Below are 18,551 nucleotides of genomic sequence, written 5' to 3'. Positions count from 1 at the left end.
TGCACCTCTCCCCTGCGTTGCACCTGAGGCTGGCGCGGGGCTCTGGAAGCGTGCGGAGCGCCGTGGGCACGGAGGAGGCAGAGGCGCACTGACTGCCAACTCCAGCCCGCGCCGAGAGACAGTGTGAGCAACGCCTCAGGGACCATTCTGGGCGGCCACTGCTCACGACTTGCTGTGACCATCACCGAGGAAGCTGCGAGTGGGCAACTGGGTGCCCCCAGGGACAGCCAGTCCGGGCTGCAGCTCCTCCTGGATGCCAGGGCCAGGGCGCCAGGCGGCGGCCAGCAGGAGGATGAAGGGGTCGGTGGGAGGAAAGAGAGAAAAGCTACTGGGGACACCGAAAGCTCAGCCCAGCCAAGGTAAGTTGAGTGCAAAATTGGTGTCTAGGCTCGGGCTCGGGCTGGGGGGTTGGCTAGGGTGCGGATAAGACTCTGGGGTTGCGCCCCTGTGGGATGGGAGGCACGCGTGGAGTGGGCGTTTGCACGATCCGGATCCGGGACCACCCAGACCCCTGTACTCCAACCCTCTGTCTGCACCCCTGCCCCTGCTGCTCGCAGCCGAGAAGAGACGTGAGTGCCGGGGCGGAGCGTAGAGTGCAGAGCCTAGGTTCCCCGGACGCCAGACGCTGCAGAGGACCGACGGGGCAGCTGAGGCAGCAGGGGGGCAGGCGACTGGGTCAGCCTGTCACTGGCTGGAGTCGAGGGCTGGGCCACCGAGGAAGGACGCCCTGCCGCCTGTTTCCTATTGGGTGTGTGCAGGGTGCGCTCCTTCCTCGGGAAACCTGGCGAAGTTGTAGGGCTAAGACAGCACTGCGAGCTTAGCCTAGTCTTCCTTCCTTTCCTCTTTTTTTTTTCTTATTTGAAAAAAAAATTTTTTTTCATAGGGATGCTCACAATCAGAGGGCAATGTGAGAAGCTACCGACTTACAGGAAGCCTAGCTCCAAGAATCACATTGACATTTAGGGTGGGTTTGGGAGGCCAAGGGTAAACCGGTGCCCCTGAATCCAGTCGCCCTCCAGGTCCGGAGACCCATTAATAGGGAGCACAGGGTCTGCGTACCTTGTGACTTCTCGGATTGGGGGAGAAAAGTTTTTTTGTAGGTGAGAACTGCAGTTGGAGGAAACCCACTACCCCTAATATGGTGCCGGCCCTTGTGAAATGCCCAGTTCTCTGTCTCCCTTATAACTCAGACCTACGGCACCACCGTTCCTGGTGGCTTGCGTTTCTGCCTGTTCTAGCCTGAGCTGCAGCTAAAATAGCCCGTGATGTGGCGTTCTGGGTGTTTGAGTGTCTCCAAATTCTGAAACCTTGAACTAAGAAAACAGCCCTACATTCCCTAGGTGTAACTAAGAACCCGGGAGCTGATGCTTTTCTGTGACATTCCCTGGTGCTTCTGGGATGTGATGGGGAAATTTCTCTCTCGTCTTGAGGCTGTTTGCTAGTTTGTTAAATGTGTCTTTCACTTGTCCACTCAATTCTGGTTCACCATGTTCCCTGAAATAGACTGGAAAGGTGAATCTCCCTCTGGGTTCCACACCACCTTTGCCCTGGACTGAGTAATTCAGTGACTTTACTGTGGTCCCTGAGCATGAAAGGCAGATATGGGTCATTTCAAATTATGTAGATTGATGCAGCACAGCATGTCTGGGGTTTGCTGCAATTTCTTCCTATTTCCTCCAGATGTTCCTCAGAAAATTAACTTGAGCACTCTATTCATGGAGCTTACATATAGACTGGGGGAATGGACAAGCATTTTGAGTAACTGTGTTACCAAAGATTTAAGTAAATGAAGTGTTGGAAGCACTGTGAGATAGGATAAAGGGGCCTACGCCAACAATTAGGGCTTCTGGACTATTGCAGCTCTGTTACGAAGTGGCTGCAGGACTTTTGGGGTCATTCAATAATAATAGTAGTAGTATAAGTAGTAGTAATGTTATCTAACATTCATTTCCCATTTACTGCACATCATTCAGTGTGTTAACGGCTTTACGGCCCCTGCAAATGCCAAACAAACCCAAGAAGGCAGCAACTTTACCATCTCCACTTTATGGATAAGGAAAAGGGAGCCTTAGAGATGTTAAATTAGAAAATGTTGCAGAGTTAGTGTCCAAGATTGCTGGACTGCAAAGTCCATTTCGTGAACCACAATACAACCTCTATGAGCCTCATTTGAAAAGTCAAAGAGTGACTTCTCTACGTTCTACGTCTCGTAAAAAATTAGTCCAGAGATGATAATATCATAGGCTGATTCCTCCACAACTATTTCCGATGTTTAATTTAACAGAACTGTAGAACTTGAGACTTGAATTCAAATGAAAATTGTATGGCATTTGTGCAGTTTGGCTTGCTGGCTCGAGAGAGGGCTAAATGCGAAGAAGGCCTTGGTGTTCCCCTTGACAGTGTTCCTTCCTTGAGCGTCTTTATTGTAAATCAATAGTATTATATTAGAGCCATGCTTTTAACACGGTGTGATTTATGACATCAGATATACCTGGTGCTAACATCACATTTGTATGACCCTAAAGAGTTATCCTGAGGTCTACCCGGACACTCTCATATTTCAGTCAGCTAATAATTAATGCTCAGATCCTAAGATGTTGGATTTCTATGAAACGATACCAGCAGATTGTTTCAAAATTTCCTTTTTATTTCAACAGTATTTTCAAAACAATTACACCCCCTGTGGTGATTTGCTATTTACTAGGTGTATCAAAAGTTCAATAATAAAAAATGTTTGCAATTCAACAAAATATGATGTTTCATCTCTAATAACAACTCCAGCTAGAAGATTCGTGTCTAATTTAGGACTTATTTTGTTTGAATTTTAATTAAGATGTTTCATATCTTTTTGTCAAGTGCATGTAGGTAGCTGAGTACACATCGTCCGTTATTTTCTTGTACACTCCGACTTTATAAATCCATAACTCATTATTCTTGAGATACGTTATAGTCAGGCCTTTCTAAATATTTTGAGGTTTTTAAAGCTAAGAGCAAGAATGGCAAATAAGATACCCTTGTCATATTTCTTCCCAAGTTGTAATTGTGCTTGTTTTGGGAAGAGTGCTTGCTATACTTTAAGTCACAGATCTGGTTTGCCTGCCCATGAATGGAATTACCAAATAAAAACATATGCTTCTATTGGGACACTAATGATATTAATATCTAAGATGTAGGAGCAGCTTCGGGAATACAGAGATGCTTTGAGAAGTTAAAGGTATTTTACTGGGTTTCATTGCAGTTATATGCTACCTTATTGTTTTCAAATCAGAGTACATTTTTTGTTCCATTAAACTAGTATTGTTGGCCATGATTTCCCTTTTGTTTTAGGGTTAAACTGTGTTTTCTAGTAGGAACTTAGCATTGCATGAAGTAGAAATTTTGTGTCTTCTGTTGATATAGTTGAAGTGTTAAAAAATAATATTTTTGCCTTAGTACCAGGAACAATACATTTCTGAATATGTAAGGATTTTAGCAAAAATGTAAAAATAGCATAGTAACAACTTGCCTAGACATTTCGTTTATTTTTATAAGTAGATAATTAAGCTGTTCTAGTGGCTAACCTTTTGTTTTAGTAGTAAAGTATTAAACTAATTATAAACTTAAATTTTTGAAAAATATTTTATGGCAGTGGGAGTCTTATAAATGGGTTCATCTTATAATCGTATGAAAATATTTTCTATGTTTTAGAAATTTTCTAAATTCCATATAATAATAATAATAATAATAATACTTCTTTATTGGATATTACTTGGTGATTTGAACAACCAGGTCTTTGAAAAGCAATTTAAACTGAATGTCTGAGTCACACTTATATCATAGATTGAAGAAACTAATATGGAAGAAGGATTTGTAATTTTGAATGTTGCAAGAGCTTAGAAGTCAAGGTGGGTTAACACTTCTTAGGTTTTTGACAAACTTTCCAAAGTGAAAGTTTGAATAAATTGAAGCCTGTGGGTTAAAAATCAAGCAAGCACTTAAATAGCCTTTTAAGAAACGAACATCAGCTCAAATAGAGCACACGCCTGAAATTCATTAGTGGAATTAATCTTTTGAACAAGTGGATAACACATTGCCGATCATTTAAAAAAAATTATGCTACATTAAAAATGTATTAATTTATATTTTTTAGGGCCTGTTAAAATTAGCAATAACTCCCTTTTCTGGAACAACCCAGCCTTAATTTTTTTTTTAATTGCAGAGAGAGGCAGAGATGATTCAGATTCCTTCACAATGACTCTATCCCATTGTAAATGTGATTCTAATTATATCCAGACAATTCTGTACCAATTCTAGTATTTTGTCCAGATTAAGGATGGGTTTCAAAGAAACCAAACCAACTGATGAGCCTGTAGAAAATAACAGAATGCAGTTCTAGATTGGGATAGGGACCTCTAGATGGTTTAGTGACTTTATCACTCCACCTATAGTGCCATCCAACCTATCCTGAATTTTTTGCCTATTTGGAACACAAAGGGGTAGTTCTCCATGATCTCTTTAAGAAACTATCTACCAAAACAAGCAAGCACGCATTCTTCCTATATAGGTCTTTTAAGAGAAAAGTTTGCAATAAAGGAGAATGTGTACTTTTCTTCCATGCAATTATATAGCCCATCTTCAAGCAAACAGTACCGATCTTGGCATATTTGATTATCCGTTAAACCTATCTGTCTCTATGAGAGAAAAAAAATTACAATGAAGTTTTAAGTAAATCCATTTGAGGATTTTCCTAAGGGTTTTTCATAATATGGGGTCATATGTTCTCTGTTTAGTTTTGTGTGTGTGCGTGTGTGTGTTTGTGTGTGCGAGAGATCTTGTCATGTGTACTGTTTTTATATCTAAGGAATTATTTGCTGCTATTTTTATTAAAAATTATTAGAGATCTCGTTTTCCTTTAACAATGTCTTATCTACCCTTAAATGAAAGAAAAATTAATGAAATGTATTTTCCTCTACTTTAGTTAAACACACGAAACTCCAGAATGTGTTCTGAAAAATCTAGCTTTTAAAACTGCATTTGTTGAGAACAACTTCTAGACGTTAGTCTCAGTGTACTGAATCTAACGAGATCACCGAGAGTTTAAAGCATAAAGGTTACTGGACTGAAAACTCAGGTGGTTTCAGTTTTACATGCATGGTACAGTTTGACATTAAAGTCAAAGAGACGAATAGTCATTTAACATGGTAACATGGTGTAGTGTTTAAGAGTGTGAACTAAGGAACTAGAATGCCCGGGTTTGAATCCTTGCTCTGTTCCTTATACGCTGTGAGGATTTAGTGAGCTTTTTGTATGTCTCTTTCCCTCAGTATTCTCATCCATAAAATGGTGATAATAAATAACCTCTCTCATGAAGTGATTGAAGACTCATGAAGATAATATCTATAAAATGCTTCAAATAGTGCCCAGTACAAAGTGAATATGCCATAGATGTTAGCTATTTTTAATCATCATCATGTAGTACTTTCCTGCGACTACTGAGCCGAAGTATCCCAAACTTGGTGGCTTAAAACCACAGAGATGTATTCTTACACAGGGCTGGAGATCAGCAGTCTGGAGGCAGTGTCACTGGGCTAAAGCCAAGGTATTGGCAGACTGTGCTCCCTCAGGAGGCGCTGGGGGAGAATCTGTGCCCTGCCTCTTATTGCTTCAGGGGCTGTGGGCATTTCTTGGTTTGTACTCACATCCCTCCAGTCTCTGCCTTCGTCTTCCCATTGTCTTCTCTGTGAGCCTAATCTCCCTCTGCTTTTCTCTTATAAGAACATTTGCGATTGTAGTGAGGGCCTACCGTGAAAATCCAGGGTAGTCTTCAATGTAAGATCCTTAATTTAATTACATCTGCAAACACTCTTTTCTCAAATAAGGTCACATTTATAGGTTCCAGGGATTACCATCTGATGTGTGGGGGGCTGGTGGTGAGGGGGAAGAATGGGAAGGCTATGCAAATTATTTTGCCAACCACAATCATAGTCATAGTTTTTAACTCTGCTAGATGTATGAAAAGATAGAAAAACCAACATAAATAAATTGTGTAAAATGAAGAAAGGACCAGAAATTTCACATATTTTTAAAGTACATTGCCTTACGTTCAATTTTAACTGTATTTTGGATCAGTGATATCAGTACAATTAATTATTTTCTGTTCACTTTGCTTTAACATAATTCAGTCAGTAAATATTTGAGGTGTGATTACTATGTGTTATAGAGTGATAGTGCTAAGTATCTCAATGTTGTCAGGCGAAGTAAGGCCCTGGGCTCATTCAGTGTTTCTGTACAAATAACTGTAGTGCCCTAGACAACTACTTCCTTTCAACAAGTAGTTTTGTTGAGTATAGTTGGTTCTTTGTGCTTAACCTCAAAATTTTAGGAGCAAAGAATTACTATTAAATTACCTGTAAAGATAAGAAACTGAATCAACTAATATACATATACACAGGAAGAGACCACTTTTGAACTCCGTTCCTTCTGGTTATACTTCATAGGCCTTGGAAGAAAATAAAGATTCAGGAGCAAATTTAACTAAATAAGTAAAAATTAATTTTCAGAAAGATAAACCACATAAAGTAATTAACTAGAAATATTAAGTCATGAGATGTCCTGGTCAACTGGACTTTTGGTTTAATAGATAAATTAAGAAACTTTCTTTGGAGTTGTTAATTTTTACATTTTTTTCTAAAATAGAATATGTTGATTATTGGCTTTAGGGAATAGTTTTTATTTATTTATTTATTTAGAACTTATTTTCTCCAATTTTTTAATTGTAGTAAAATACACATAACATTAATCATCTTAACAGTTTGATGTGTACAGTTCAGTGGCATTAAGTAAATTCGCATAGTTGACCAACCACCTAGTGCTCAGCTAGGTGAATGCACTAGGTGGTTGCTCAACCACACATCTCCAGGTGTCTTGTCTTATTGCCAAAGTGAAACTCTACCCTCATTACATAACTCCCATTCCACTCCGCCCGCCCTTGGCAACCACCATTTTACTTTCTGTCTCTGTGATTTTGACTATCTAGTGCCTCATCTAAGTGGATTCATACAATATTTGTTTTTCTGTGACTGGCTTATTTCACTTAGCATGGTATCCTCAAGGCTCAGCCATTTGGAGCATATATCAGAATTTCCTTCCTATGAAGGAAGGAAACACTCAATTGCTTGTATATGCTATATTTTGCTCATTCATTTATTCATCAATGGACACTTAGGTTGCTTCCCTTTTTTGTTTTTTTTCCTATTGTGAGTAATGCTGCTGTGAGCATGCGCGTACAAATACCTCTTCGAGGTTACTTGCACTCCTTTTGGAATATATCCAGAAGGGCAATTGCTGGATCCTATGGTCTTCCTGTTTTTAGGTTTTTGAGGAACCACTGCAATGGTTTTCTCATGGCTACATTCCTAAGGCACAAGGGCTCCACTTTCTTCAGTCTACACCAACAGTTATTTTCTGTTCATTGTTTTAAATAGTTTTCATCCTCATGTGTGAGAGGTGGTATCTTAACAGTAATTTGGTTTTGCATTTCCCTGGTGATTAGTGTGTTGAATATCTTTTAATGTGCTTATTGACCATTTATATCTTCTTTGTTCAAGTCATTTGCTCATTTTTGAATTGGGTTGTTTGTTTTTGTTGTTATTGTTGTTGAGTTTCAGACATTCCCTATATATTCTGGACTTGAATCCTGAATAGATTTGAAATTTGCAAGTATTTCCCATCCTGTGGGTTGCCTTTTCACTCTGTTGAGGGTGTCTTTTGATGTAGAAATTTAAACAAATTTTGAAATGTTTTATTTATCTATTTTATTCTTTTGTTGCCTGTCATATCTAAGAAACCATTGCTTTTTCTTTACCTTTTTTTGGTAACTGGTTTAAGATGTTTTAAAAACAGTATCAAATATGCTAAATTAAATAAAGCATAAGGGACTAACATGAGAACGAATGAACTATACTTATAGATTAAATATGAATAATTTCACAAATATAATATTGACCAGAAAAGGCCAAAAGTCCAAAAAGCTTGATTCCGTTCACATAGAATTCAAAATTAAGCACAGCTATCTTATGAATACATCAGTTATTGGTGAGGAAGGAGGCAAGGTACAGGAAAATATTCTGTTTACTGATCTGGATGTTGATTATGTTATCTGTTCACTTGTAAAAGTTTTTCAAGTTGTACATATGATGTATTCACTTCCCTGTATTTGAATTATACTTCAAAAAAAATTTAAGAACAGGCAATTAGTCATCGAGAGCATATGACGAATAGAAATTTCCTGAAGAGTAAGAAAGGTAAATAAAGACATACTTCAACTTATGTTCTAAGGGATTAGACACATGAAAAACTTGTTCCATAAATTTGGCCCTAGGTTTTAAGTAACCATCAGTACTTTCTTATAAAAGAAAAAATAAAAACATTCCTTGCACTGAGATGGAAGAGAATTTTTCCCATGAGTCTTCATGACGAGGGAACTGAATGGAGCAGTGAACTACCCTTGTTAACGTAGCAATGACTGTAACAGGAATCGTTTTTACAAGGTACAGAGCAGTTTACTTATCGGGATGACTTCTGGCCTGGTTAAATTCAAACATTTTAAAGTTACTAGAAGGATGGGAGGGCTACATACCTCTTAGACCAGGGATGTCAAACTCATTTTCACCAGGGGCCACATCAACCTTGCGGTTGCCTTCCAAGCGTCAAATGTAATTTCAACTCCTTAACAGTTAAGGAGTAGTTCCATTTGTACAGGTCCTCAAATTATTTTGGCCCTTTGAAGGCAACCACGAGGCTGATGTGGCCCCCGGTGGAAATGAGTTGGACACCCCTGCCGTAGACAATGCTTTATAAAGTTTACTCCCTTTAATGACGCTTCTAGCCATGATTTTATGGCAGCTGGAGCCCACTCACTTTGTCAGAGTGCTGATGTTCTTTGTGATGAGCTAAAAGCTGGAGTCAGCTTGACTCTTTGGGGAATCTAAGAAAATGGATACCTTATAGAAATGGGAGGGGTATCTCTGAGATGAGAACAGTGGGCAAGTCCACATTTGCCTTAAGAGTTAATAAGCTCTGTACGGTGACTCAACTTGTATTCCTCTTGATATTTTAATTTTTCACAAGTCTCTCTGCGCATCAATAATCTAGAAGATAAGAAGATATAATCTAAAAGTAATAATCTCATTATAACAGAGATTGTGATTTATTCATCTTTCTACCTCCTGAAATGCTTGTCATTTCTTTGAATAATGTAAATGTCCCAAAACATTTGTTGAATGAATAAATGATTAAATTCTGCCATGTGGTAGACAACACTTGTAGAACATTAAGCAAAATAGTTATCAGATTCTAAAGATACTCTGAAAATGGCCTTAAAAATAATGTGATAATCTATCAGATTTTGTTATACCTTTTCATTTGCCCTCCTAAGTAGATACACTTCAATTACTGATTAATTTATGGCTTCTACTAGGTTGAATAAAAATTTTTAGTATCTTATAAAGAAGAATTTGAACTTAGGAAATTACTTTTAAAATACTATTTTTCACTTCTTATGGATTTTGGTGAGCACTTTGTATTTGTAAAAGTCCCTCTTTTTTAACATTACTGGTATAATTGTTAAGTGTTTATTAATCATAAATTATGTCTGAATTCAATGCATTAATCTCTGACTCTTCATAAATAACATAACCAGAACAACTTAACCTGAACACATGATACAGGGGAAAAATTAAAAATGTTTTCTTCTTTTATATCATAAATTAGAATGTCTTTTCAATTTAAATTTTCAAAAGTTGAAGAGAAACCACTCAGAACTCTGGGGAAGTTGAACAAAGAATCTTTTATTAAAAGATTGCCTTTAACAGGTGTGAAAGTTTCGTTAATAAGGATTATTTTTAGCATGCATAGAAAATTTGAGAAAAACTAAGTCATATTCAGGATAGAAAAATTGCCATTACAGATGATGATACGCACATTTCTATGTCCATTTAGAGCAAAACTGGTTTTTTAAAATCTTTTCGTCTTAATGCACGTACTTAAATGTTACATTGAAATAGTTGTTTACAGAATTTTGAAAAATGATGTGTAATGTCTCATTTCTTCCCACTGATTAGGTGGATAGGTATTATTATTAGCCACATTTACTATTTATTTATTTTTTAAGATGAGTGAGCAAAACTAAAGGTCAAGTGATTTTGCAGAGCCAAGGAACTTTCAGGTGACACAGTTGGATCATGAAGTAACCATGTGTGACTCAAAGCCTGAGCTTCTCTGTGCGGCCCTGAATGGTTTCTTTTTTCTTTTTTTTTTCCATGTACACAGGGAAATAGTTTCTGTGACGTTTATAAGACACTGGAGCGATTTACCAGAGGGAAATGATAGTCTATGAATGGAATGGAGATGAGAACAATCAATAAATGACATTATTAAGGGACCACTAATGAGACATTAATCTGAAAATCACTCCAAAAACTACTCTAATGTAGGCTTTATAACCATAATCAGATTTGCTGTGAAGATAAACTAATTTTATGCAAATACTAAAGTGACTGTAACAGTTATTTTATATACCTTGCTGTGGTCCTTTAGGAAAATTGTCAGGACCATTAATAAGTTTCTAAACTGATTAAGCTAATTTGATACTCCAAAAGGAATCTTCCTATAAATTAATGCTGCCTGTTACATTCCGATTACAGCAAATTGCTTGCTTTCCATGCCTAAGTTTAAGTTTCCAGTCCCTGCATTTTTGTGCTTTCCCAGTTGTTGGCTTTCCTCTTGGTCTTGCCACATCAAAACAATGAATCATCTTGTCCATTGGCTGAATTTGGAAATTCTGTGCTATTCAATGAATTCGTTTCCCCTTCATCCCTTTGATTATCTGAAACTTGACAACTTAACTACTTTCCCGAATGTGGTTGGGATGCAACATCAACTGGTTATATTTTGAGCAGCAAAAGGCGGCAGTGTGTTTTTTCATCCTTATACATCAAATGGAATATTTTAATAATTGACATTTTGTATTTCAGAATAATAAAAGGCTTAAGGTAATAATAGTCAGTAATCTCTAGAGGGGCAGCATAATCAAATAGTATTAGAAGGCTCTCGATTTTTATGACCTGAAGGAAACACGTGTCAGCTGAATGATCACCTTGATTATCAGAGTCTCGTAGGGATACAAAGTTACTCATTTTTATTTCAGGAATTCCCACCAAAGAAGGTCCAAACCACTGAAGTTGAATTGTTGTTTCTTTGTTTGTAACAGTTAAAGCATGAGGTGAGCAGGGGGACTCACAGGGAGACAATGTAGGCCGCCACAGTGCCTTTCCTGCTCCCTACAGCGAACAGAGCATACAAGAGCATTGGCATTTGTCCCATTCTGAAAGAATTTTTAAGACTTTATGCCATTGCTTTGTCATTTAAAATAAACAGCGAAAGCCCTGGTGGTGGTCCAGTTGGTTGGAGTATCAGCCCATACACCAAAACGTGTGGGTTCAACTTCCTGTCGGGGCGCAGACTTAGGTTGCAGGTACGATCCCAGGTCAGAGCCTGTATGGTAGGCAACTGAATGATTTTCTCTCTGATTGTTCTCTCTCTCTGTCTCTCTCTCTCTGTGTCTCTTCCCCTCCTTTCCTCCCACCCCCATCTCTCTCTCTCTCAAATCAATAAATGTATTCTTGGGTGAGGATTTAAATAAACAGCAATGAATCTTGGAAGTTGAATCTTACCCAGGTGTCAGTAAATAGTCTAATAAATGATGATAACAATGAATCATTGAAATCTGGTCGAGTGTCATGTGCATAGAGAACATGGTGAAATATGTCCTTTAGGGTACTGCCGCACACCCCGCAATACTTACTATGTCTGGAACTAGAACGATGGTGTTAACTCCATGAATGTGGCTGTACGTGTCTGGGAGTGTAATGTGTGTCTACAGACTACAGCAGTTTGGGAGTCATTGAGAGGTTAGTTTGAGGAAGGCTTGGCATACTTTTGTGGACAATCATAAAAATAGTCTGGTCCGTAAGAATAAAATTACCAGGCTTTCAGTCTAGTGAAGGCGTATTTGGTTCTTGCTTTATTAGTTCCTGAAATGTTTTAGAAAATGAAAGAATTTCAACTGTGAATACTTTCCAAGATAAGACTGGAAATGTCACCAAAAGAGGATCTTCTTAAAGCTAGTCAAGTGGCTGTGACTCTTAATAATCACGGGAACCCCAACCTCATCGTGTCCTATGGCTCACAGTACTGTTCCTCCTATCATTCAAGTAAAAATGTTGCCCCACAAAGAAATTTGAAAACTTAGCTCATCATTATAATTACTTTTTTATTGAACATTATGTGAACACATATCTAATTCTGTCTTATAACCTCTGTAAAATATTAGTCACGTGTCCAAGCCATCTAAATGATATTACACAATACATTTGTTTGCGTGCATACAGTTCGTAACTAGTTTCCTGGTCAATGAGACACGTACTCTCTCCATAGGGCGTCATTTCCTAGCATTTCTGCTGGTATTCCCATTGTCATCTCAGACTCAGTTCACCATTTTGCCCCTAAATTCAGTGCTTCCTGACTAGATGCTTTCTTTCCGCACCAACACTGTTTTAACTATTTCTATACATTTAAACAGCAGAAACTTATCTTGGACTTACCATGATTTGCAGTGATTGCCTTGTTATCATTCAGACATTTCTAATCAATGAGAATTTAAAAGAGGTGCTGTACCTAGTATCCCAACATCAGATCTCACTATGGCTGTGAGACCAATCCTAAATTCCATCAATACACCCAACGCAGCACAGCGTCTGCAAATAGCCAAGGGAGATTTAGATACTTTTTTTTTTTTTTTTTTTTTTTTTTTTGCAAAACACAAAGCTCCCTGCTTTGATTTTTAAAGTCTAATACCTGCTCATTTCAAAGGAGGTATTAGATTCTACAAGACCTAAAAATCTCTTAGAATTTGCAGTACACACGCACACACACATTTGAACGAATTCCAATCTTCTGACATTATCCAATGATAGTAGATCTAAAATGGCCACTGATAGAAGTCATTTCACAATGACATTTATACTTTGTTCTCAATGATTAAGTCAAAATGGTCAACCTTCATTTTAGATTTTTTTGGTATAGGGAGTTAAGCATCACACTTTTTGCTGGGTGTCAGAAAGAGGTCATCTGCTTGCATTTTCTAGGTTCCTGGCTTGGATATGTTACCAGATGGTTTGTGGGATCATGATATTGCATCACTAAGTCATATAGATGGTTCTGATAACTGGGAATGAGTGTTTGCTTTTGCCATTTAAAATTTTAGTTCCAAATGGACATCCATTCTCAATGCTTCTTAGTTGTTCTTCTAATCCCCAGTAACCTCCTTCCTCTAAAGGCATTCTAAATTTTGTTATGCATGTCAAGTTTTAGTCCATTGCCTGCTCCTACATTCAGAATATTTTCTGGCTTCTGCTCTGCAGATGAAATAAGGACCGTTAGGCAGGCATATCTTCAGCTTTTCCTTCTTCCATTACCAGTCACAGCTTTATTTATAACCATCATAATTCACATCTCTATCTCCAAAGGATTGCTGTCCAAAATCCCACTTATCTATTTTATGATCCCACTTCCTCCTGGTGCCTCCTAAACATTTCATCAATTACTCATCCTCTGTCTTAAAACTTCACTCTTTCCTGCCATCTGTTTTCGTTCCAGACTTGCTGTACTCTTTCCTCTATAGAATAACTTACTTTAAGCTGCTGTCCTAAATCTTTCCCTGGAGTCATTGTCAGTCTTTTGGAAAGGGCATTGTCCATACATAACCTTCATTTTATCACCTCAGTTTGCCATATTTCTGGGACACTTTTGAGTGATTACACGTGAACTTTATGTCAAATCCAAAGGTCTCTTTTCAGTATTTCCTCTTCTTGAACATGCTAAAATATGTTATACTGCTGGATATCCTTGCTACTCATTCAACAAAGACTTACTGAGTGCCCAGTGTAAATTCTGGAAATATGGATAAGATTCAACCCTTTTTTTCCAGGAACTCAAAGCTAATTGAGAAAGGAGGAAATACATAATTTAAAATAGAACATATCAAACCCTTGTTGTGATTAGATCTGTTTATAATATTTCTTCTTTTCCAATTTCCAATTACTTGGAAGGATTGCAGTGCTCTCCAGCCCCCACCCCAAAGCAAGGTTATAACATGTTATTTCCTGTGGTCATGAAAATGAGAGATGAAGTGCTGTGTCTCAGATGATGGAGGCTCTGATAACTTGACACCACGAGTGAGGATGACTTAGAATGGAGGACCACTGACCTGAGTGAACACGTAGCATGAGCAAGAAGTAAGTCATTGTTTCTTTAAGTCACTTAAATTTTAGGATTTTGTCACTGCAGCAAAACCTAGCATATCCTGACTGACACAGTGCTAAAGGAAATATAAATAAAGTATTTTGAAAATATAACTCTTCACTTGGAAGCATTTATATCTGCATCTTCCAAATTTCTACTAAAAATGTCACCTTAAACTCATCATATTAAAATCTTAATATGAAAGCAATTGCTAAGAATAAGTAATGTCTTGCATGTAACTGATAAGCAGTAGAGGATGTGTGAGAAAATCATTTCACAACCAACTACAATACATTTCTTTATGTACTTGTTATTGTAATTCATGGCTACTCTGAAGTTTGTATTTTCTTTTCTACAAACTTCTGGAAACTTAAAAGCATTTCAAATTCACATAGAGATTTGTGGATAATGGTATGCTTTGGTCTATTTTTCTTCCTATTTGAAAGCTTTATTGTGTTAAGACTGGAAAAGTACTATGTAATTATGTGTATGAACTCCTTGATAATCTCAGTGATGGAATTTTCTTTTTATGTGCTAATGCTTATTCCTGCAATTCTCATATAATTAATATGCTCACAATAACATTGGTCCTATTATAACTTGCTCCCTAATTTTCTATACATATTGAAGGGAAGGCATTGTCTGGCTAGTAAATGTTTTGCTCACTTAATAGTAGTCTGACTTTGTTACCACTCTTTACCTCTCATTTTTGCTATTTTATATCATCTCTTCCTCTCTTAAATATTTCACCAAAGATTTACTTGGCAATATATTCAATTACAAATCATTCAGAATAACTTTGAATGGACTAAACGCAGAAATATCCAAATACAATGGCCTTACCTTTGGTATGTGCTCATGGATGTTATATATTCTTCTCTCTCCATCTCTTAAAGCATTAAGCTGTAACAATCCTGTTTATCTACCTAATGTATCTAATTTTTTACTTACAACCATATATTTACATTTCCTTGAAATCATAGCTGTAAGGACAATCAGCTGAGAAACAGAATTCTAGCATACAAAGCTTGCTAGAATCTCGTTAAAACAGGAGTTTCTGTGCTCATGAGGAAAGGACCCCACTGTGTTTTGGCCCCGTTGCTCCTCTCTCTTCACTACTCTTAGGCCTGCCCTCCCTGCCTGTGGCCCCACCCCTGAAACCTCCATTTAAAACTCTTTCATTAGGAATGAACCTGATACTGAAAGAAAAATCACAGAAAGATAACACTCAAAACAACAATGTATTGAAAATTTTACATTCTGCACGCATCAAAATATACCTCTTTTGCAATTTGCTGTTTCTGGTGAGGACCATTTTACACATGCTCAATAATAATGGAAATCAGGGTATGTGTGAGGTCTAAATGCAGATGCTTTCATTACATACTGTTTGTGTGGTCTGGCATCTTGACTTCCATCTCTAGCTACTATTGGAACCCAAAGTAATTGAATCCCAAGCTGCTTAAGACATGCATAGGTGTTCACACAGACTCGTATGCACATATGAATGGTTATTATTCCACATGTTTCTTACATGTTTTTGGAAGGAAGTCAAAAGTATTTGTAACATATGCAGAAAACAGAAATACTGCTTAAATGATAACACAAGAATTTACTGAATTATGTATCTGTTTTAATACAGTTTTTTTCTGTATTGTAGTTTCTCTATTTCATGATTTGAAAATATGTTGTTCTTTGTCAACAGGATCTCCTTTTCGATTTGTGATATGGTTGCATACTGTGTATGCTAAAAATCCTTTATTTGTTCCTGGGGGCAAGGACAAATCAGTATTCTTTTCCTACACTCTACAGATGAGTCAAAGTCACAATACATTTTAACTCACTTCGTATTTGATGATACTCTTATGGGTTTAAAAATTTTTTCCTGGTAATTTTCTGTCTTTTTTCTTTTTAATAGAGGATCTTTTGGTTCATCAACTTGCTTAACATTGTTTGGCTTCTTCTTAATTTGGGGGGATTCATTCAAACTTCTTTAACAGTTCATGAAGTTCACTGGCTTCTTAGTCTCCATTGCTTTCTAGACTTTTTTTCCTCTCCCTTTTTTTATTGTTGTTCAAGTATAGCTGTCTCCATCTCCCCCACCACCACTCCCACCCACCCCAGCCATCCCCACCTCCCACCTTCGATCCTACACCCCCTTTGGCTTTGCCCATGTGTCCTTTATACATGTTCCTTGACGCTCCTTTCCCTCCTGCCCCATTATCCCCTCCCACCTTCCCTCTGGTCACTGTCAGTTTGTTCTTTATTTCAAAGTCTCTGGTTATATTTTGCTTGTTTGTTTGTTTTGTTGATTATGTTCCAAGTATAGGTGATATCATATGGTATTTGTCTTTCACTGCCTGGCTTATTTCACTTAGCATAACGCTCTCCATTTCCATCCATGCTGTCGCAAAGGGTAGGAGCTCCTTCTTTCTTTCTGCTGCATAGTATTCCATTGTGTATAGTTTTTTTTGATCCACTCACTTAGTGATGGGCACTTAGGTTGCTTCCAGCACTTGGCTATTTTATAAATTGTGCTGCTATGAACACAAGCAGCACAATTTATTGTATTTATTGGGGTGCATAGGTTCTTTTGGATTGGTGTTTCAGGGTTCTTAAGGTATAATCCCAGCAGTGGAATTACTGGGTCAAAAGGCAGTTCCATTTTTAGTTTTCTGAGGAAATTCTATACTGTTTTCCATAGTGGTTGCACCAATCTGCATTCCCACCACTACTAGGGATCCCTTTTCTCTACAAGCTTGCCAGCATTCATTGTTTGTTGATTTGTTTATTATGGCCATTCTGACTAGTGTGAAGTGGTATCTCATTGTGGTTTTAATTTTCATCTCTCTGATGGCTAGTGATGCTGAGCATCCTTTTGTATGTCTCTGGGCCCTTCTTAAACAGCTGCTACTCTGAGATTTTATTTTATTTTTGTATGCTTCTATTTTCTACTATTTGTGATAGATACCATGGTTTTCTTGTATCTTACTGTTATTTTACTGGAATATATAACAAGCAGCTATGTTAGAAGCAATATGAATTATGTAAAATATGTCTGAGTCTTTGTAAAAGGTGACAACATATGTCCAAAGCTTAAAAATATGTGTATCATTTGATAGAACAAACAAATTAGAATCTCTTCTAAAATGCATTTCTTTCATTACAATATTACAACACCAATAAAGACATAATGATAATTTCATAGTTGCAACTTGCTTTGCAAGACAATGGAGACTATAAACATGAGATAGCCTAAATCACAGGTGGCAAACACAAGGTCCACAGGCCAAATCCAGCCCTCTACCTTGTTTTATCTGGCTTGGCACCTTGTTTCTACCCGGCGGCAGCGCCAAGCTCTTGCCTGACTGTTAAGGAGTAGTTATATTTATATGGTCCTAAAATTATATTCAGCCCTTTGAAGGCAACCACAAGGCTGATGTGGCCCCCAGTGAAAATGAGTTTGACACTGCTGGCCTAAATACATTTATTGACATTGAATTGTACCCACTGTATTGTAAGAACATAAAAGGAATCACAATCAAATGTAGAATCAAATTTCTATTCAGTTTTACAATTATATGTGCGTAATAAAGCTTATAGACAGTGCTGTTCAGTAGAACTTTCTGTGATGAGGATAATGCTCTTTATCTATTTCCTCAGATGAGGCTCCATGGCCCTTCACATAGAACTCCAGAGCTTTTAACCAAATATAAGCCTGAAGTGATAAAACAGAGATAAATGACTCTTAATAATGCAAAAGAATTTGCAGATTATGGAATTAGACTGAAATGTTGCCTAATGGAAAAGAAACTTCCATAGAAAATATTCAGTAGCAATTTCTAGAACTATGTATGCCCCCCTTGTACTGACGATATATGTGAAGTAGATGAAAAACTCACACTGTATTGCAATTCGATATTGCATGCTTAATACTTGAGGCAGTTGTAGAGAAATCTTCAGTGACAGGAAATTATAGAGACCTAAATAGTGGCTGTGTCCTCATCAGGTCAAGGTGAAGCCACTCCTCTAAAATTAGATTAGGCAGCAATTACATTGCAGGAATCAAAGATCCAAAGAAGTCTTTTAATTTGGAACCAAGAATCTTAAGACAGCTCTCCCATCTGGGCTGTGAATTACACTTCTCACCTCAGAAAGTGCAAACCTCAGACACACCATGTCATCCACAGGAACAGGGTCGCATGGGTTGT

General features: G+C 37.6%; 1 protein-coding gene across 1 annotated transcript in view; it reads left to right on the top strand.

The window, feature by feature from the left end:
- Positions 1–265: 265 nt before the first annotated feature.
- Positions 266–18,551, top strand: part of ZNF385D (zinc finger protein 385D) — a 741,503-nt gene continuing 723,217 nt past the window's right edge. The window contains exon 1 of the mRNA XM_053930206.2: positions 266–359. Within this exon, the coding sequence (XP_053786181.1) occupies positions 293–359 (67 nt within the window). The 5' untranslated portion in view covers positions 266–292. The remainder of the gene's footprint in view (positions 360–18,551) is intronic.

This window comes from Desmodus rotundus, chromosome 8 (assembly GCF_022682495.2).
Source record: "Desmodus rotundus isolate HL8 chromosome 8, HLdesRot8A.1, whole genome shotgun sequence".
Classification (NCBI taxonomy): Eukaryota; Metazoa; Chordata; class Mammalia; order Chiroptera; family Phyllostomidae; genus Desmodus; species Desmodus rotundus.
The sequence above is the reverse complement of the archived record's forward strand: the minus strand, read 5'-3'. Positions and strand labels throughout refer to the sequence as shown.